Source organism: Rhinoderma darwinii, chromosome 7 (assembly GCF_050947455.1).
Source record: "Rhinoderma darwinii isolate aRhiDar2 chromosome 7, aRhiDar2.hap1, whole genome shotgun sequence".
Lineage (NCBI taxonomy): Eukaryota > Metazoa > Chordata > Amphibia > Anura > Rhinodermatidae > Rhinoderma > Rhinoderma darwinii.
Window position 1 is genome coordinate 132,079,188 of NC_134693.1, and position 22,079 is coordinate 132,101,266.

The 22,079-nt window shown below is 44.2% G+C and overlaps 2 protein-coding genes and 1 long non-coding RNA gene across 4 annotated transcripts in view; 1 reads left to right on the forward strand and 2 right to left on the reverse strand.

The window, feature by feature from the left end:
* Positions 1-1,169: 1,169 nt before the first annotated feature.
* LOC142658194 (uncharacterized) lies at positions 1,170-2,155 on the reverse strand. Its single transcript, XR_012850052.1, has 2 exons — positions 1,612-2,155; positions 1,170-1,226 (listed from the first exon to the last, which is right to left on the reverse strand). It is a non-coding gene; the product is annotated as an uncharacterized LOC142658194 (long non-coding RNA).
* On the forward strand, positions 2,014-10,240 carry CCDC51 (coiled-coil domain containing 51). Its single transcript, XM_075834050.1, has 4 exons — positions 2,014-2,159; positions 2,601-2,940; positions 4,894-5,058; positions 9,415-10,240. Exons 2-4 carry the CDS (start codon positions 2,632-2,634, stop codon positions 10,189-10,191), a joined length of 1,251 nt encoding a protein of 416 aa, XP_075690165.1. The 5' UTR covers positions 2,014-2,159; positions 2,601-2,631; the 3' UTR covers positions 10,192-10,240.
* LOC142658191 (mitogen-activated protein kinase 12-like) overlaps positions 10,235-22,079 on the reverse strand; it is a 34,939-nt gene continuing 23,094 nt past the window's right edge. For both annotated transcript variants that reach the window (XM_075834053.1, XM_075834051.1), the window contains exons 5-12: positions 19,408-19,437; positions 17,649-17,696; positions 17,088-17,202; positions 16,645-16,716; positions 14,922-15,001; positions 13,956-14,034; positions 13,489-13,662; positions 10,235-11,589 (exon numbers count right to left, since the gene is read on the reverse strand). In XM_075834053.1, coding sequence (XP_075690168.1) covers positions 11,528-11,589; positions 13,489-13,662; positions 13,956-14,034; positions 14,922-15,001; positions 16,645-16,716; positions 17,088-17,202; positions 17,649-17,696; positions 19,408-19,437 — 660 coding nt within the window. In that variant the 3' untranslated portion in view covers positions 10,235-11,527. The remainder of the gene's footprint in view (positions 11,590-13,488; positions 13,663-13,955; positions 14,035-14,921; positions 15,002-16,644; positions 16,717-17,087; positions 17,203-17,648; positions 17,697-19,407; positions 19,438-22,079) is intronic.

The following is a 22,079-nucleotide window of genomic DNA, read 5'->3' on the forward strand; positions in this document are numbered from 1 at the left end:
GATAAATCATTAAAAGCACACAAGTTTTAAATAATCAGATTTATGTTCAGTTCATATTGAATTTTTAAGGCACTTCAGAGGTAAACGACTAGAGTGTCCTCATCGTGCCCATACTCCCCCACGCACCCAGCGTACGGCAAAAGAGCGTGCGTTTGGCATACACTAGGCCGGTATACTGTTTGTGACTCCCTTATTGCCTCATAGATTGTAAGCTCTTGTGATCAGGGTCCTCACTCCTCTTGTTTGAATTATAAATTATTTTTGTCACTATGTAATGTCTGTACAATGTTCCCCCTGTACAGTAAAGTCCTGCGGAACATGTTGGCGCTAAATAAAGATTATTATTATTATTATTATACGTCTGCATACCTTCGTTCCAGAGCAAAAAAAAGCACGACCTACAGCGATTTTTTTGCATTGGGGTACAAAAAAAATAAAAAAAATAAAAAGTATACCGCACAGTAGAATTCCTTTTTTTACAATGGGAGTCAATTGCCAAGGTTTGCCATACAGTTTCATATACATTGAGAAATACTCCCGGTGTGCCTGAAAACTAAAACGGAGCTTTATAAGGGCTTGTCCACATGTATTTTCCAGACGGAATTGCAGACGGAAAATATGCCGCAGAATACAGGAGCAACAAGTGGGTGAGATTTAACAAAATCGCATCCACGCTGCGTAAAACTTCCGTGCAGAAATTGACCTGCGGTGCGTATTTTTCATACCGGAGCGTGTCAACTCCTGCTGCGGAATGAGGACTGAATTGCTGCGTTTTTAAGAGGAGACGTCACCATCTCCCAGCACTGAAAAGACGCAGGAAATGAGGAGTTTTTTCCGCAGCGGAATGTCTGTTAGTTTCTGCAGCAATTCCGTTAAGTGTGGACAAGCCCCAACACAGATGAGGAATGATGTGGCTGCTTCCCCTCTGCGGATCTCAGCACAGTGACAATCATGCAGCCGAGTCACCCTCTGGTTGCTACGCAAACACTGCCTAACAACCAGCCTATATGTGCTTGTCCAGCAGGGCATTCATGGCAACAAGCCTGGCTCGGATTACTCGGGTCGGTTTCTCAGGCTCAGAGCAGAAAAACTTAAAGGGGCAGTCCAGCCGAAATAATTTATCACCTACACGCTAAATAGGTGACAGATGTTAAAGGTGGGGGTAATTACCTCATCTAAGTCCTTGTTAGATTTCTTTGGCTGCTTTAAAGGCTTCTTCTTACCACCTGGAAAATATCAAAAGAACAAAACTAAGACATCGCAGGATAAAGATGGAGGTGACAGTCAATCATCCCAGTAACCAATCACTGCGGCCAACCTACGAAATATAATGACAAAAGCATTCACCAATCAAAACCTAGCTTTCATTTTGTACCCTGTAGACAATAATCTGATTGGTTGCTTTGAGAACATTACTTGAAACCACAAATATTGACGGTCAGTCTCCAATACATGATATGCAGATTGAATATTAAATCTCTAAGCGTCCAATCCTAGGCAGGGATATCATAAACTGGCCAGATATGGCCGTCACGACTACAGCCCGTTCTCACAGGCAATTCCCAACCAGGATGGCACCGGATCCCGCCGTACCCAGTTTGAATCACCAACCTTCTCTGCCAGACATCTCTGCGGCTACTGGTAGACAAGGACCCCGTACTGCACCGGAAAGAGGTAACTAAACTACTGCCTGAAGCAAAACACTTCCGCCTTAGTTCACAAATACAGTTCAAAGGGGCCTGACCTGCAGCGGAAGTAGCTGCCTAACTTATTGCCTGAACTGAAGAATTTCCGCCTCCACTTGCAAATAACTTAAGAAAAATTATAGAATCTTCCCAAATTTCAATTGAGCAGTATTACAGTTGCAGTTTTTATTGGTTCTAATTTGTCTGAATTTTTTGAGATTAGGTATGCAGCCATCTTGGTACACCCCGCTAGTCCTTGGAATATCCGGAAATATGATTGCAGCCATCTTGCTATGCCTTCTCTGACTTTGTTAGTACCGGCGTTATCACGGCGGAAGTATGGCAGCAGCCATCTTGGTACACTCAATGTCAGCAGGAAGAGTTGAAGTCTATACAGAGCGTTGTCTCCTCTGTGTCATCAGTACTAAGAATCTCAGCGGGAAAGAAGATGTTTGAGGATACATAACAAGTCAGGTAAAAAAATAAAATAAAAAATGCTACGGTATAACAATGTCCTATGAATGAATACAGTCATGGGACATCATTATGTAATGTAGGGAAGGTAAAATATTGTCATTTGCTCAGATGCCAAGGTTGTTATGGGAAGTGCGGGACCTACAGATATAGCAGGGCTGAGCTTGTCAGTGCATTAGAGCTGAGTTTGTAATGTGGTTTGACGTGGGCATTAATCAGTTAAACAACAAACTCAGCTCTGCTACATCTGTTTCACATGTCCATTTTATTATTTGTATACCTTATTAATACGCATTTACGAGCAGCGACACCAGCTTAGCGGCATTGTTTATTGGAGCTAGTCTGAAACTATTATCTCATTAGAGGCTGTTGCTCTATCCCTCCTCCATGCTTTGCACTGCAGCACATTCATATTTATAAATTTTGACATTTTTCTTGCAGGTCTTGTGTCCGTCCATAGTGACGCCAGAGGATGAAACATTTATGTGCTTTACACGTTGGAGTTATGAAGCCTCGTCACCCTCCGTCTATTCTAATGACCCAAAGATTGAAATTGCTGAGTATAAGGACGCTGTGCTCTCCTGCATCCAAAAATCCAGACATCAGACCCCATCCCGAGGCCTCTGGTGTCACCCCCTTACAGAGATGGATGGAGACTGGTAAAACTGTGGGTAGAGGTTCTATGCAGAAAGCATCTGCCACGGCCAAAAACTGGTGGGAAAGTTACGAAGAGTTTGTAGGACTTGTGGAAGTACGAGAAGCTCAAGGGAAAGTAGCTGAGGTAACGGCACAGGATAAGGATCGCCACATAATGAGCCACCATGTTCTGCTTCCCTTTTACAGCTTTTTCCTCCCTTCGCATCCGCACCTGCTTTCAGAATTTTTCTGGTTGCCCTTGGAAACAGACTGCAGTTTCTCTCCAACCTGCTGTCAGACATGTGACTTCTAACTGTAGCCGGCGTCTGGACTCCCACAATTCATTGCTTTTCTTAATAGGAAACCAGCAGAATTCTGAATTTAGCTTTAGACATGAATGGAGAAGAAAACTTAATGTAACTCCGGATCAATACAAGATAAGTAAAGGAAGCCTTTAATGTAGATTTTATTTGTGGAGTTCTCCTTTAATTGTCATACTGTCCTTTCTTAGGATGGCCACCTCCGCGGGTTCTCATGCCTGCTCAATAATATTTCTATGAGGATTTCTTAAAAGGGGTTGTAGAGAATTAGAAAAATATGGCTGCTTTGTTCCAAAAACAGTGCCACACCTGTCCACAGGTTGCATGCAGTATTGCAACTCAACCCAATTTACTTCAATGGAGCTGAGTTGCAATACCAGACACAACCTATAAACGGGTGTGGTGCTGTTTTCTGGAAGAAAGCAGCCATGTTTTTTTTCTGAAGTCTTTTCAGTCCCTTTAATTATCCAAACAATCAAATATTATCATGCGTTCCATAGATATGTTTTTCTGTGCAGAGACGTGGTAGGTTTCTGCAGGTTGTTTATATCGAAGGACCCCAGCAGTTTTTATTTAGTAGTGAATGATGCTATTCACACTATGGGGGAGATTCACGCATTAACAGAAAAACTGGTTGGTCACAGCAACCAATCACAGTGCAGCTTTAATTGTTCAAGAGCACTATAACTAATGAAAGCTGTGCTGTGATTGGTTGCTATGGGCAACAAAGACAGCTTTTTTCTGTTAGACACGTTTCATGAATCTCCCCATTATGTGGTTAATTAAGAACCTCACAGTTTTTGAAGGGGTTGTCCACTTAAAAGCCCTTTTAGGGAATTTGAACATTATACAGGGCGGTCCCCCAATTGGGATCATTTTCTATAAGGCCTTATGCACACAGACGCATGTTTTTCAATGGGGCCAATCGGACGGCCATTGTTTCAATGGACCTTGTGAAGGGTCTGTTGAAAGGGTCTTCACGGATCCCTCCATAGGCTCGAGTCACGTCACGTTTTTCACGTCCGTGTTTCCCCACGCTCGTGTGAATCTAGCCTTAAGGGGGTTTTACACTGAGCGGTTATCGGGCAGACAGGTGTTCGTAGAACGCTCGTTGCGAATAAACAGAGCAGCGATCAGAAGATGAACGAGCAAACGATCGTTCATCTGCTGATCGTATCGTTTTAAATATGTAAAATATTATCGGTGTCGGCAGCGCATCTTGGTGTGTAGACGGGGGACGCGCTGCCGACATGATAATAATGTATGGGGACGAGCGATCGGAGTAACGAGCGCTCGTCCCCATCCATAGCTCCGTGTGACAGGAGCAAACGAGCGCCGATCAACAATATCTCGTTGATCGGCACTCGCTGCGCCAGCCGACTATCGGTCGATGTAATAGGTCGTTTAGTCAGAGAGCCACTGCAAGGACCAGCTCTCGTTCTCGAGTACTAATATGGTCGTCCATTGACTTCTATGGGCATTGTTTACCTCTACTTAACGTGCCAACGGTTTTCCCAAAAAATAACATTAGTTGCATCTCCAGAGATTTTGTGGTGCGATAGTTGGGTCAAGATCAGACCCTCTCTGCGATACCACAAAGGAACCAATGGCCTAAACAGATGGAAAGGATTATCAGACTACGCAGGATTTGTTTGTAGTCTGTTACCATGGAGACACATAGGTTTTTAATCAAGACTATTTGCAAAGTTGCTAGATGCATTGGAGCAATAAAAACATCCTAAGAATCATGTCTCATCTGTGAAATGTTTTTTCTTCAGGCAGAGAAGGAGTTTATGGTGGCCCGTGGGATAGTGCGGGAGGCTCGTGAAAATGTGGAGTCCCAGCAGCTGAGGCTGAAAGAAGTGCGGGATCGCCTGGACAGAGTGTCTCGTGATGACATCCAGTATTTGGAGCTCGCTACTCTAGAGCATAAACTTCTGCAGGTAAATTAGGGCACAAATGGAACCGGAATAAGTATTTCAGTAAAGTGTGATAGCCTTGTTGGAATCCGACTTCAGATCTAAAGTGGGCGGGGATAGAACCCCTTGTAGCCAATCAGATGATGAGAATGATGTCAGCAGCAGGAGATGAGTGCACTGGTCATGTAAGAGGCAGTGACCGGTCCATTCATGTTGTGTGACAATTTCATAATGTGAGGAGGGGAATGGAGACAAGTGGATGGCCGCAGATGTAGGAGCAGAGCCCACCAGCAGTACAGAGTATTTCAGGACACAAGTGCACTGAACTTTTGGAGAGAACAGGGCTGCCCGTTACAGGGCCGTGTCATGAAGGATGGGAATTGAGACGAGTTAACAGACAGATCCTGGAAGGAGCAGGTTCCCCAGTAGCACAGAGTATTTCAGGAGATTTGTGCACTTATCATGTGACTTGTCTACTGATGTTAGAGAGGACTAGGCTGCATGAACTGGGGCAGTGTCTTGAGGTGAAAACGGGAATTTAAACGAGTGCAAGGTCACACAACATACCCTGAAACTAGCAGGTCCCCAGCTGCACAGAGTATTTCAGAAGAGGAGTGGGGATGGTGAGCTGCTGTCCACTCATGTGATATTTACTGCATGGTTGCACATGACAAAGTCATTATTTGAGTAGAGGAACAGAGAGGTCTCAGAAGTGGGAGGTCACGGATAGATAGTGGAGGGAACAGGGCTTCTCAGCAACACAGAGTATTTCAGGAGAGTAGTGTACTGATTTTGTGGAAACCAGTGATCTGCTCATTCATGTGATGATGTTAGCGAGGCGTGCGCTGCATGTGACAGAGGCAATGACATAACGTGAGGAGGAAAATACAGACACACAACAGGATAAAGACATGATCCACAGCAGCACCGAGTATTTAAGGGGACATGTATTTTAGTGAAAACATAATTCGAGCCTGGGAATTGTGATACATTGTGCTTTTCCCAGTGATATAAAAGAACAAATGGTTTGAGAGGAAGTATTATTATTATTAGCGGACATGTCGTTCCACTCTTCCTTTAGATACTTTATGTTCTTTCTGTTTTCTTTAACGTTTTATTTATAGAATAAATATTTCCTCTTATTAAAAAATAAGAAAATGAAGTCGTAATTAACCGTTTCACAACACTCCTGTAGGAGATATCCCATGACTCCAACCAGCCGACCATGAGTACGTTTTGTTACTCAAGAGGGTGAAGTCTAAAATGGATTCTCTCATTGTTTTATGTTAGGGTCTCTAGCTATTGTGGAACTATAACTGCCAGCATGGAGATCAGTGGTCCCCAACCTCCGGCTCTCCGGGTGTTGTGGGTGGTTAGAATAGGGCGTACAATGGCAGCGCTTGGTTGTTATTGATTAAACACTACGATCACTGCATTAAAGGGTAACTAAACATTCAAAAAACTAGTGACATGTCAGAAGTTTTGATCACTGAGACCCAAACCGATCGCTAAAACGAAGCGGCAGAAGTTCTAAGGTGAGCGCTGAGCCGCTTAGTTTCTGATCGTTTTTTTTCTCTGAAAGCCGAGCAGTTGGTGTACGGGCCATAGACTTTCTATTGAGCCTGTACACCAATTGCTCGGCTTTCCGAGAAAAGCCGATCAGTGCTCGGACCCCCACCGATCAAAACTTCTGACATGTCACTATGACATGTCAGAAGTTTTTTGAACGTTTAGTTACTCTTTAAATAATTTTTTGGGATGAGAAAATTCACGGGCAGCTATGGGCAAGAACAATATTTCCACTGAAAAAATCTTTCTGATCATAGTAGATATCTTGTAGGTGTATCCCTTTAAATACCAGGCAAATTCTGCATACGGCTTAAAGAGTATGTAGACTTTTGCAAAAATTTATTTTTATTATTGCTTTGGTGTATCTAGAAATAAACAATGAAGCAGCTTGATAAAAAAAAAATCTCTTATCGTTTTGTATGTGCAGCTCCTATGTGTCGCCATGGCTACAGACTACAAATAAAGCCTGTGTAGTCTGGTTCTGCAATAGATATTGGAGCAATAAAAAATAAATTGTTGCAACAGCGCACGTATTATTTGTCATCAAAAATACTGAGACCCCTGACGGAAAGCAAAAAACACCCAAATGAACAGAGAATACGAAGGTTTCCATTGTTCGATGCGGGGGAGGGGGGGTCTGTTTGGGATCAGATTGCGCCATTTATAAGACAGATTTTGGATTATTTCATGGGACATTAATCTTCCCTGTTTCTTCTTCTCAGAGCCAGTGACATGTTGTTTAATAATCAAATTCTTCCCATCCAGACCATCACTAATCCAATCACTAGTCATGTAGAGCATGTGTTGTGGATTGGAAGCAGAGACCAAAAATTATTAAACTTTAACGTTATCAACCGCGGGGCGGAAGTTAACCCTCGGAGACAAATGCACCAAAATAATATTATACTTTGTGTCTGTGTGGGTTCTGGTGTTACAAAGTTGTTTGTGCTAAATTGTTTGACTAGATACTTTTATAAAAGTTTAATTGTTAGGGGTCCAACTACTAAGACCCCAGCCAAATCAGAGAGCGACTACAAAGAGCGCCTTCCGCTCTAGGGGACTCGGCACGCCTGCACATTACACAGACGGCCCATTGATTTCAAAGACCACCATGCAATTCCTCATTTCGCCTTTGGTGGCGCTGCAGTGAAACTTAACACTTGCTGCCGGGCTCCCACACAGATTACAGCTGATCGCTGGGGATCCCGGAAGTTAGAGATTGGATGGATCACATGATTGGAGTCTAGTTGCGATTTCTTAAATTAAATCGTAGTGCAGTCCTGGCCAAGCCGTATTTCCAGCTCATGCTGTTCCTATAGTTTCTGGGGGGCACATGAGCGCAGAACATGTTCTAACAGGAAGTTTTATTACAATATTAATAATTAGGCCTCCTACACACGACCGTAGTGTTTTTTTTTTTACTGTCCGCAAATACGGATCCGTAGTCATCCACAAGTCATCCGCATATCTGGCACGCTGTCCGCAAATACAGTCCATAGTGCATCCGTATTTACGGACCCACAAAAAAAAGGGAGGCTACAAAGGATCTCACCAAAATGTCCCAACCCCTTGAAAAGCTCACGCAATTACTCAGGTGCCCTTTTCTTGGTTAATCCCCTGCCCTGGCATAGCAACGCTTCTGCAATTAGGGACGGATGCACATCCGTAGCCGTTCCGCAATTTTGCACGCACCCATAGACTTCTAAGGACGAGTCCGTGCATGTTCTTTATTTTGCGGGTCATTTCTACGGCCCGGACACACATCCGTAAACATACAGAAAGGTGTCTGTGGCCAATAGAAATAAGAGAGTCCGCAGATTATTTGTAATTACCGATAAAATCTGCGGTCGTGTGCTTGGGGCCTTACTGCCACTGCCCTAGTAAAAAAAAACAGGTTAGCAAAGTGCCACCCTCTAAATCCTGCCACCCTAGGCAGCGGTCCACTGGTGCCTTGTTATAAATACGACCCTGGCCTTATGTAGATTATATATCTGTGTACAATAATGTTCTAAGGGAAATGTCGTCTTAAAACGTTGATCTTGGTTCTATTGACATCACTTTGTGGAAAGGTTTACCCTACAATTCTCAGCTTCTAGTAGATATTGAAATATTAGTAGAGCATCCAGATATGTGTGAAATGGACACCCCCCTTATGGAAGCTCCTTTACCTTCGTATATATGTGGGTTGGTGAACTTCACCGGTCCTTGTAGTTTATATTCAATTGGTGCGGGCACTGACAACAAGCAGAGCTGCAGTGTAGAGCATGAGGGAGGGACAGCGCAACAGTCTGAGCCACTGATCAGACAGATAGTGGATCTCAGACTCCCGCAGACATCTCAGGCCCCATGCACACGACCGCAGTTTTCATCCGTAATTACAGATTCGGAATTACTGATGAAATTGCAGAGCCATTAATTTCTATTGGCCACCGACACCTTTCCTTATATTTACGGATTTGTGTCCCTGCCGTAGAAATAATCCGCAAAATATAGAACATGTCCGTAATTGCAGAAGCGGTACTATGAGGCGGCAGGGGATTCACCAAGGAGACCATTTTGAGGGGTTGGCACATGTTGGTGTTTTGTTTTTTAGCGGATCCGTAACTACGGACCGCATTTGCGGACAGTGTGCCAGATATGCGGATGACTTGCGGATCCGTATTTGTGGACAGTAAAAACGATAACGGTCGTGTGCATGAGGCCTAATCTGAAGTCTGATTGATGCTGCGCCCCAATGGAGCAGAGATAAAAGGTAAACCTCACCTGAGGATAGTATGCGGCCCCAAATAACGTCTCCTATTGTTCACTCAGGAAGAAAAAAGATTAAGAACTTCATACATCCAATCCGAGGAGACGGAAAGAGAGAAGTTTGCTCTTTTCTCCGCCTCCGTGCGGGAGAGTCACGATAAAGAGAGGACAAGAGCCGAGCGGACTAAAAACTGGTCGATCATCGGGTCCATACTCGGTGCCATCATTGGGGTTATGGGATCAACCTATATAAACCGCGTCCGGCTCCAGGAATTGAAGACTTTGCTGCTGGAAGCCCAAAAGGGACCAATCAGCTTACAGGAAGCGATCCAGGAGCACGCGTCCGTGCACCAGTCCCAGCAGAAGACTCTTGGGGACCTTATTGTATCATTAAGAAACATGGTGCCCACTACTCTACCATCACCTCAAGACCCTCAAAATGGAGACTTGGGGTTTCCGGCTTCTTCTGCTAGTTCAGTAGGTCAGATCTTATTGGCTATTAAAGAACACATGGCGTATACGAAGGAAACGGGGAAAAACTTGGAAGGTTTGCAGCAGAGATATGGACACCTGGAAAAGAGTCTTGGTGTAATAGCAACTGATATGCAGAATGTGAAGGCTAAGGCTTCCTTGAAGACAACAGAAGGGTCCGCGCTCGGCTCTGTTCCGGGGGACGGCGGCCGGGACGGTTCCTTCCAGAACGTTATACTTGAATTATCGGAAGCGGAGCTGAGACTGGGCTCTCAGATCAACAGGAATTCCATCTACAGCACCGCACTCACATGTACTCTGCTCACTATATCCTTTCCAATATTGTACATTTTACTTAAAGGAAACTAAAATAATCAAGAAAAATAAAGAATCTTACAATTAGTGATGTTTTTATAAAGGTTTGTGGTTTCTTTTATTGTTTGGAGTCACACTCGGCACAAGGCCAAAAGGGCGTTTGCCCCTAAAATCATAACACTCAATGGTCAAATCTGTCCTTTCCAGGTTATATCTGTGTCTAGGCAAGCTTAAGGGGGTTTTACACTGGGCGATTATCGGGCAGACAAGGGTTCATATAACGCTCGTTGCCGATAATTGTCCTGTGTAAACCGGGCAGCGATCAGCAATGAACGAGCAAACGCCCAATCATCCGCTGATCGTATCGTTTAAAAAAAACTAAAATATTATCGGTGTCGGCAGCGCATCTTGGGAGACGCGCTGCCGACATGATAATAATGTATGGGGACGAGCGATCAGAGTAACGAGCGCTCGTCCCCATCCATAGCTCCGGGTGACAGGTGCAAACAAGCGCCGATCAACAAGCTGCCTCGTTGATTGCCACTCGTTGCACCGGCCAAAATTGGCCGGTGTAATAGGGCCTTTAGTATCAACCAATTTGGCCATTACAAAAGTACATGTTCTTATAATGGAATATATGGAGATAAGCAGCTGATCTACTGACGCTTATCTCTGGAGAAACAAAAGGACAGGAATAATGCAGTTAGGCTGCATTGACACGAGCGTGACAGATTTACGGGCGTAAATCTGTCAGTGTGCATTGCGTTTTGCATCAGTGTGCTTTGAGAGTGGCATGTGTGAATAGCCCCATTGAAATCAATGAGGCCGTGTGCTGTGCGTTGTTCCATAGCACAGCACACGGAGGAGAATCACACTCAGGTGAATGAGCCCTAGCTCAACATTAGTTTCACTCGATAGCATGCCTCTCAGAGATTAGATTGTCCAGCTCTACTGTTGCACAGTTCAGTTTTGATTGGACAAAGAAATTTTATGTTTTTGGTTTCTTTTCCCTCTAGAACTAGCGCCACCCTTGTCCGCAGGCTGTGTCTGGTATTGCAGCATTTAAATAGAGATGAGTGTAATACCAGACACAGCCTTAAACAAGAGGGGCGCTGTTGTTAGAATCTTAATGAACATTTCTACACATTTGTAGGGGTAAATGTACAAACCATGCGGCTTCATGCTAGCGCCAATAGACGTCTCTGGAACAAGTGCGCAGTGTTCGCAGAGCGGCCCCTGAGAATGATGGGAACTATTAGCCTTTACTCAGATCCTTCTGTGGTTGATGAATAGAGCGCTCATTGCTTTTATACTCAAGAGCTCTGGAATCTTCTCAAGGTTCCAGGAGGTGGTTGCCGTGGGGATGCGGAGGAGCCGTGCCAGTGTGCGGTCATGTAGCCTGTTGGCTCGGTTTCTTGGGTTCAAACGTCATGATTTCCATGTGGCTTAAACCTGTGTAAACATGAAAGAAAAATGTCACTTTCAGAATCCCTCTCCAGATCTCCCGACAAAGTCATCAGATTAGTCTGAGCCGCACTTCTCAAAATAAAGAAATACAAAAATATTCACGGACTCCGGCTCTAACACGAACATCTTATTCTGCCAGCAAAGCTTCTTTGGGTAAAGGAAAGAGTAACAAAAATATTAAGTTCCCAGTATCTGAAATATTTCATGTTTTTTTTTTGTTTCAATTTGTCACCATTTTCAAGATCTCTGTTTGTGGTCAGTGAATGGAACCATCCTCAAGCTTTTAAAATCTGTACGGACCTAAATTAATACTTTTCACCGCTGGGAGTTTGCTACAGTTTTATCCAATTTGGATAATTCTATGCAGCTAAATACATCACAAATCTTTCTCCTGTGCGGAGTGTTTGCTACAATGTATCAGCCTGGAATTCAGGCTGTTTAGCTCAAAAAGTTTTCTGCTTCTTACAAATGTATTTATTTTTTGTTAAAAGGGTCGTCTAAGGCCACATTCAGACGAGCGTAGCCAATCTGGGACGTGAAAAACTGCAGTTTTTCACGTCCGAGGTGCACCTGTGTGGGGCGTGTTGTCACAGATCCCTCATAGACTAGAGTCTATGGAGGGATGCGTGACACGCAGGAATATAGGACATGTCCTATTTTTTTCACGGACTCTTCATACGCTCCGTGGAAACAACGGTCGTGTGAACGGGCCCATTGAAGTACATGAGTCCGGACTACATACAGCTGTCACACCAACTACATATATGCTCGTCTGAATGAGCCCTTAAAATGAGTTTCCCCACTGCTGTGATCCCTAGTGATCGGCTGTGATCTGCGGGGGGGGGGGGGGGGGGGGGACTGGAAGCAAGTGTTTAATTCCTCTGCAGCGCCATCACAGGGGAAATTAAGTATTTCATGCTGCTAATTGAAATCTGGGTTGGCAGCACTATGCATGGACTTGCTAGGTCCTCCAGAGCGAGACACGTTCTTTGTAGCCCCTCTCTGCTCTGACTAATTGATGGAGTTTCTGATTGAGAGAATTCCCTTTATTAACTCCCTAAATTCTGTCTGCCTGCAGCCGCCACTAGGAGGCGCTTACAGAAGATGGATTAATAAAATTCCCTTTGCATATTGCGCAATAATACATTCATTAAGATGTTCTCAAGGCACGGGGCGGTTTTTCAAACTGATGACCTATCCACAGGAATAGGTCATCAGTATATGATGGGTGGGGGTCCGACACCTGGACCCCGCAGCGATCAGCTGCCTCTGGGCATCGGATGTCCGTGCCGGAAGTAGATGGCTCCAGTCACCGTATAGTGGCTGTGCTGCAGTACTGCAGCTCTGCTCCTTCTCAAGTGAATAGGAGCAGAATTGCAGTTCTGCAGTACGGCCGCTATACAGTGGAGCCATCTGCTTCCGACACCGGACACGGCATAACATTCAGGGCCTGGAGACCGCCAGAACAGCTGATCGGTGTGGGGTCCGGGTGTTGAACACCCACCGATTTTTATATAATGACCTATCCTTGGATAGGTCATCAGTATGAAAAACTGCCCCGTGCCCGGACAACCCCTTTAAGCTCTTAAACTCCCCCTAGTGGTGGCGGTTGGCAGCTAGAGTTTTATAGTTTATGGCTGGAGGAAGCTGCGGATTTGGAGCTCTGTCTAAAAAAAAAAAACTGCTGTCAGTGACTGGAAACATTCTTGAGTACATCATGACCGTACCTGTATCAGCATGGCATGATCAGGATAGTTTTTTTAGCATGTGACTATTAATTAGAATATTCACATTCACTGAAAGCAATCAGAGATTTGTAAATGATAACCGAAAAGTTAAAAGATAAATGTGAAGGAGCTCTTATATAGTGTAACGGTCATTTACTTTTCCATTCTGGAGTTGCAAGATCCAGACTTTCAAAAGAGTCATCGTATTTTTCGGCAGGCGGGTCGGGATCAGAGTCGTGGTATTCCTCTAAGTAAGGATGTGCCAGGCATTCTGCTGCAGATAGTCTCCTCTCCGGGTCCAAGTCCAACATCTTCTCCAAAAGATCGATCTCTGGGTAAACATGAAGGATACAAGTCATCATCTAGCACTTAAAGGAACACTCCAGGAAAATGTATACATTGAGGAGGCGGAGCCTGACACAAACTTCCATTATGCACCGCCCCTTTAGGCCCTGTGTTTGGCATAATTCAATGTATCACTTTTTCCTTGAGTGTTTCTCTCTCTCTATATATATATATTCAGTTATCACATTGAAGAACACTACAGTCAGTAGCACCCAGCCTGAAATGGTTGACAACAGAGAACAAAAGCATGGCAAATGAAGATAACCGAGTTTAACGTACCCAACGCGCTCATTGTTGGGAAGATCTCTTTAAAGTTTTTTTTCTGTTTTTCTGGTAGCATTTTTAAGTAGTCCTGAGCCTGTTGACGGAATCAAATTAGGATATTATTTTTATTGGAAACTTCTCGTGAATATTGGTTCAATTTCTGGGAATGAAGGGGATTTTATCAAAGCTAGTGCTAGAGAAAAGTGGATCAGTTGCCTATAGCAACCAATCACATCGCCTACTTTCACTTTCTAAAGAGACACTGAATAATGAGAGCTGAAATGTGATTGGTTGCTATGGTCAGCTGCTCCACTTTTCTCCTGCCCTATGAATCTAGTGCAAAAGAATAGGAGTAGTTTCCTATAGCAACCAATCACATCACTGCTTTCATTTTCTAAAGAGACACTGAATAACGGAAGCTGAAATCTGATTGGTTGCTATGGACATCTGCTCCATTTTTCTTTTGCACTGCTTTTGATAAACGTCCTCTATTGTATTTATGGCTATATATTGAGGGATTGTGCAGGATTAGAAAAACATGACTGCTTTCTTCCAAAAACAGCGCTACAGCTGTCCACAGGTGGTGTGTGGTATTGCAGCTCAGCCCTGTTAACTTCTATGGAGTTTAGCTGCAATACCAGACTCAACCCATTGACAGGCGTGGCGCTGTTTCTGGAAGAAAGCAGCCATGTTTTTCTTATTCTGGTCAACTTCTTTAACCCCTTCACTGCTCTAGACCACCAAGGACTTCATCATTAACCCTTCACTATTTGGCACTGTATGGCGGGTTTTATTTGGACACTGAATTGCAGTTTTATTTGGGCATTGAATGGCAGTACTGTGCGGGAAAAATATGGCAGTGTTTTTATGGGCACTATATGGTAGTATTACATGGATACAGTGCGGAGGTAATATTTTGGGAAATTTTATGGCCAAAGAATTTGTTTACGGACATATATGAATAGAAACGCGGCCACTTACGTGTTTACTTTCCATCTTGTTGATCAGAGAAGGTTTGGGACTTCCGATTACTTCAATAATCTTGTTCAGCTCATCAAAGTCTGTAGTGAACATTAAGGTTTTCTGCCATCTTTATCGTGCCATACTGTGGGTAATATGGCAGCCTGAGGCGACGCTGAGCACAATATAGGGGGTTTCAGATAATGGGACAAGGTTATTGGAAAATATCCTTGTGGCAGCACAGATAGTCTCTGAGGACCAGGAGATTTTTTCCGCCACGCTCCCGACTAAAAGTGGGCGGGGCTTAGCAGAAGGGACAGGGCCACTAGTGGGACGACACATTTACTAGCTGGTGCAAATTATAGCGGAATTCTTCACCAGCTCATAGCTCTTAATTTGTTGCATCTTACTCCTGCGGGCTTCAGACTAGGGGCTTATTCAGACGTCGGGTCTAAACTCGGACTTGAAAAAGACTTGAGTCTATTGAGGGATCCGTGAAAACGGACAAAAATAGAACATGTCCTATTTTTTCACGGGCCCTTTGCACGTTCCGTTAAAACAACGGCCGTGTGAACAGCCCCATAGAAATACACGCAGCCGTGTGACGGTCGTAAAAAAAACGGCCTTCACGCAGACTATATTTACGTTCGTCTGAATAAGCCCTAAGACTGGTGTATGAAAAAATCTGCCTCAGAATTCCTTCAGGAATTTTGAGGCAGATTTTGAACGGACTTCACTTTTTTCCACGTTTTTTTACGCTGGGTTCTTCGCTAAGGCAAGAAACGCAGCTAAAAACACTCAGAAACAAGTGCCGCAGATTTTTCTGCCTCCCTTTAATTTCAATGGGAGTTCAGAGGCGGAAACTGGCAAGAAGGGACATGCCGTTTTATTTTCCGCGAGCGGCCAAATGCCACCCGGGAGAAAAACCGCCTCTGCCTCCCATTGAAGTCAATGCGCGGGGGGGGGGGGGGGGGAGCGATTTCATACTTAGCTCTGATTCCAAAGCGGTTTTCGAGTCAAAATCAGTGTAAAAAAAATCTGTGTGAACTGACCCTGAGGGTATGTTCACACGCTTACTAAAAAACTTCTGAAAATACGGAGCGTTTTTTTGCGGCGTTTCTTACGGCCGTTTTCGGAGCTGTTTTTCTATAGCGTCAATGAAAAACGGCTCAAGAAGTGACATGCACTTCTTTTTCGCGGCCGTAAAAAAACGGCCCGTCGGAACAGAACGCCGTTTTTCCTATTGAAATCAATGGGCAGATATTTGGAGGCGTTCTGCTTCTGATTTTTCGGCCATTTACGGCCCAAAATAAGCCGTGTGAACATACCCTTAGTATATCTGCCCAATTGTGTGCTGTAGAAATCTGTATACAGTGAGCTCCCCCTAGTGGTAGCTACAAGTAGCAGTTATGACAGTGTCCCGGGAAGCAAAAAAATTTCTTAGATATATGCAGCACGATCCTAGTGACCTTTAAAAGATACCGATCAGTTCACAGCCTCTACATTGTCTTCGGAAAATGACCAAATTTACAATTCAGTTCTCAACTATCATTTCAGATCTGTTATCAACTTTTCTTTTTGCCATTTTTCCAGTTTTGTTGAACCCGAACCTCCTCCCAGTGATATATTGATCGCCCTGCAATATTATCGTCAACATTCTAGATTTAACTCTATCATTAAAACCAGAGTTTGCTCGCTACGTCACATATTCTATATATTCTGTATGTATATTCACAAAAGATACAATCTCCTCCGGGAAACAAGACACGTCCAGTGATCATTTCAGCCAAGATGCATCCAACAGACCAAATATCCACTGTAAAGAGAGGAAATGTGTCACAAGCTCAAGAGGCGTGCTATAGGCTGTACGTTATCACTTTTACAGATTTATTGTAACTTTGGGTGTATAAAGGTGACCCTAGATGTAACGACCATCATTAAAGGGGTTGAAAAAAATTGTGAAACGGTGCCACACCTGTCTACAGGTTGTGTGTGGTATTGCAGCTCCGCCTCATTCACTTCAATGGAGTCTAGCTGCAATACCAGACACAACCTTGGACAGCTGTGGCGCTGTTTCTAGACAAAAGCAGACTTACCTGTATTCTGCTGACAGGGAACATGATTTCTCCACAGCCACCCAGGCTTATACAATATCCCCAGCAAGACATGGAAAAGTACTGTGATCACCTGTTTGGGTATAATGCATCCAGTTCAGGATAACTTCCGGCGCCCGGTACCAGCGAGTGACTACGTATCCGGTCATCTCCGGTTCTGTCTGCCGGGCCAGCCCAAAATCTAGAATCTGAAATTATTATAAACAAAACAATATTTAAAAATATTGAAAATATCTAAAATCTGAAATTACTATAATATAAAAAAAAATATTCTGGATCTCTTCTTGGAACTTTGTATTGTGCCATTCCTCTGTTATTCCTCCTGTATGAATAAATTGACAACTAGGTTTTACCTTGCTGCCTGTCAATGGGACTTGTCCCTACATATTCTGACACTGTCACTACTGATTGGACAATATCAGAGTGTGTAGCGACATGTCCTATTCACAAGGGAAATGGTAACGCCCAGTTTTTAATTTATTCATGCATTTCCAGGAGGAATAACAGAGGAACAGCACAATGCAGAGTTGTCGGAAAAGATGCTTCAGATGTGATCCAGAATTGTCATTTCAATGGCGAATGCAAGTATTTACCATTATATAACAATTCGAAAGAGTTTGTGAAATGTGTTTACCTTGACCTCATAATTTTCGTTCACTCCTAGATTGCTCGGCTTCAGATCCTGAAATAAAACAATGTCTTTCAATATTGTAAAGAACTGACAAATAAATAACTTTTAGGGAAGAGGAAGTATAAGCCCCGCCCATGCAAATATATTATACGTATAAGCCCCGCCCATACACTAGCCACACCCCTTTGTACAAACCACTTTGTAGTCTTCATGTTTTAGTGGATAGCGTATAATGCTTCCACCTCACACCAAACATCCCTACATATACTCATACTGTGTGGTGCGGACATGTATGCTGTGAAGGGAAAGAGTTAATTAAAAGATTTAATGTTGAGTGACATTTTTAAGGAACACTCCGGAAAAAACTGAGAACACACTGCAGGGTCCGAGGGGGTGGTGCATTACACGGGGACTAAAAGAACATCAAACAGAGGATCCCTGTGTCATGCTCCGCCCCCTCACAGCGTATCCGTTTTCCCTGTAGTGTTCCTTTAACCCGTTCTCACATCACGCCATCAGCAACGAAATCTGGATGTAATTTACAGCCAGGCTGCCGCAATTGTGGGGGTTGGGCCGATGAGTGGCCATGGCAGTAAGGGTCTAACAAAGGCCCTGATGTCTGCCATGGATGTGAGTCTATTAGGCACTGCCAGAATTGCTATATTTTTAATCATCCGCCTGCTAAAAAGTGACTTAAAAGTAATCAAAAAGTCGTATGTACCCCAAAACAACCGCAGGTCATCTCACAAAAACATAAAACAAGTCAATATACAGTCAAAATGGTCAAATATACAGGGTTAGATTTTTGTGGGGAGCCATAGGCTTTGTTTTGCCCTGTTGCTCCTACTAGTCTTGATCTGAAGGCTTAAAGGGTAACTAAACTTTTAAAAAACTTTTGACATGTCAGAAGTTTTGATCGGTGAGGGTCCGAGTACTGAGACCCCCACCCGAAGCGGCAGAAGCACTCGGGTGACCGCTGTGCCGCTTCGTCCCTGATCAGCTTTCCTGGGAGCGGTGTACGGGCTCAATAGAAAGTCTATGAGCCCGTACACCACTTTCTCGACTTTCCAAGGAATGCTGATCAGAAATGATCGGTATAAGCCGCAACCCACTTTCTAGCCCCCCCCCCCCCTTACTGGCAAATTAGATCATTTAGTTGGTGCAATTGCACCCTCAAATTTAGTGATTTTGACTGAGGCATCTGTAAGATATCCTAATAAGAAGGTGTTTATAATTGTGACAGGTTCCCTTTAAGAGATTTAGCAGGATAATTCAGATCTCGACAGTTCTGTAAAATTACCCGGACTCTGGTATCTACCTGATAAGGAGAGGTCTGGAGATCATCCATTATTGACACATATTTTACATTCACATAGAAAAGGTTCATGGTTGTATTGTGGACAGTTATGTGGAAGCCCAAGAAATCAAAAGAATCATGATGAGATATGACTGAGCGGTTATACGGTCCGTAGTTATATGGGAAGTAGTGGTAGCAGTCACACCCGGTCCTGGTGCCTGCCTGTGGGGGCTCAAAGGCCCCTCTGCATCATAAGAAGACACCAGTATTATAAATAGCCTATGGTAGGTGGGGGGCCCCTGGTACAGATTTTGCATTGGGGCCCAGGAGCTTCAATCTACGCCACGTCTAGTTTCAATCCCTTCACTCGATCCCTTTGATCCCTGTCTTTAATATTGCATTATTGACCCATGTCCTTGCCAAATGAGTCTGGCAGATATTGATTTGACATAAAAGCGCACTTACCCTGTGAACAATGCCGGCAGAATGAATGTACTGGAGAAAAAGAAGGACAAGGAATTACATGAATGTTCTGTATCCACTTCTGGATCAACATTTTAAAATACATGACAATATAAGAGTCCAGGATGAGAAGAAGGGTGTTTTTTCTTTTTCAGAAACAGCGCCATTCTAGTCATGGGCAGAGTCTGGTATTGCAGTAGTCACGCGAATGGGGATGAGCTGCAATACCAGATTTATCCTGTGGAATAGAGCAAAAAAGAGAACCTTTTTCTAATCCTGGACAAGCCCTTTAAAATGTATGCTTGCTCTCTTCCAAGTAGACCTTAGCATTTTGGGGGGAACTGTATCTGGTCGTTACATTGACTCTGTGGCTGTTAATATGGGGGTACTGTGTTGCTCTATCTTATGGAAATTATTACTCCTCTAATTTCCTAGGATGTCTAGGTATTCCTGGAAAGTAGGAAAGAAATGTATTTTTAATTAAAGAGATACTGCCACAGTGGCCCCATAACAGTGCCGACTACAATGCCCCATAACAGAAGCAGCCACAGCACCCCTATATCAGTGACCACTATTAGATCCATTACCAGTGTAATGGCAGAATTCGTATAAAACACCAGGGACGTAGATATAGGGGGTGCAGATGTAACAGTTGCCCCCGGCCCAAAGGCCTCTCTGCCAAGAAGACACCAATATTATAAATGGCATATGGTGGGCAGGGGCCATAGGGGCCCAGGAGCTTCAAGATACCCCTCTGTACAATAGGATTGACCAGCCATATGAAGCCTATATTATCTTTTTATGATGTTTCCAGACTCTACAGTTCATTTCGACATTCCCATGTGATACGGACCATTTATTATGAGGGAGGCCGCAGTAAACATGTACGAGCAGGACAGATGTTTTCTCAGTCTCTACTGATTACTCCCTCGGAAAAACAATAAATCTCTGCAAGGAATGTGCTTCCTGCACAAAAAATAGGTGCAAGAAACGAAATACACAGCTACTGTGTAAAGGAAGTCTTCTCCTATTATGATGCCCGGTTATGCCACCCAGGACAGAAGGGCATGACGATTGTCTACCCCTCCATTCCCTATCAATGAACCCTCGATGGCTATTAATGCGGCTCCTCTGGGGAGTGGAGTGAGATATAGGTTCCCATCACCTAAAATCAAAGTGAAATGGACCGACCAAGACCGCCCACCAAGGGGCCCCATAACAGCCGCATGGGCTACTTCTATGGTACGCCCTTGGCTCCTATATCGAAATTTGTCACATTGACAGATAACATCACTGTCCAGTTTGGTCACATGCAATAGAAGCCAAGTTGGTTACGATATATATTTAGCACTAAACATCAATGGTCCCTTCATCCCCGGTTTCGGGCTTAGTGGAGGCAGGGTGGATGTCCATTGCATGGCGTTCATTGTGTATTACATATCTGATCTCTTCAAGGATCAATGACTTCTTTGAAGGAATCATTTCGAGCTTAATGGTTGTGTCGCTTCTGCCCCCTCCAAAAATAGGACAAAGCAGGGGAGACAACCCTAACTTTGCAAGTGTGTGCATGACCACAAATGGCCCAATTTTCCATCTTCATCCTATGATCATGCCAAAAATCAGGTCATGTAGGGGGCTGGTATCAATCAATTAGGAAAATCAGTAAGGGATTTCCGACAGATTGGAGGTAATCCCAGAAAAGAGAGTTTTCCAAGGTTGACGCTTGTCTCGCTTACTATCAATGTTGGTGAGGCATCTGTTCATTGATGGCCAACTTCGGAGAGGGTGGATGATGGTCCAGAGGTAAATAGGAGCCTACCACAACATTTACTGAAACTAATTAGTTGAGTGAGTTTAAGCGGGCCATAGGCATGGGACTATTGGAAGGATCCAACGATCTCATGTCTATGGTGCCTCCTCGAGAAGTAGAAAGATTGGGCAGGTTAAGGCTCTTTTGCAGCGAACACCGATCAATGAGACATCATTGATTGGCGCTCGTTTGCTCCTGTCACAAGGAGCTGTGTATGGGGACGAGCAGTTCCAACACCAGAACCCCGCACAGATCAGTTGGTCTGGTGCCTTCGTGCACGGGATATACATGCCGGAAGCACTGTGCTATCTACAGAGCCAACTGCTTCTGGGCTCCTTACATAGCATTATGTACCATAACATCCGGCGGCTTATCGGTGCGGGGTCCGGGTGTCGGACCCGCACCGATGATATACTGATGACCTATCTAGTGGATAGGTCATCAGTTGTCAGAAGGTGGGCAACCCCTTTAACCAGGTTGTCTCAAGATTAAAAGTTATCTCCTAACCACAGGATAGGTGATAACATGCTGATCGTTGGAGGTCCGACTGCTGGAAACCCCACTGATCACGAGAATGGGGGTCCCGTTCCTCCGAATTAATGGTGCAGCAGGTCGCGCTTGCGCCCTGCTGCTCCACTCATTTTTGATGCCACTTCCAGAGATAGCCAAGCGCTGTACTCGGCTATGTCCGGTAGTCCCAAAGACAGTGAATGGAGTGGCAATGCTCATGTGCGACCTGGAGCTCCATTCATTCTGAGGAACTGGACCCCCGTTCTCATGATCGGTGGGGGTCCTAGTGGTCGTACCCCATCGATTAGAATGTTATCACCTATCCTGTGGTTAGTAGTTACATTTAAATCTTAAT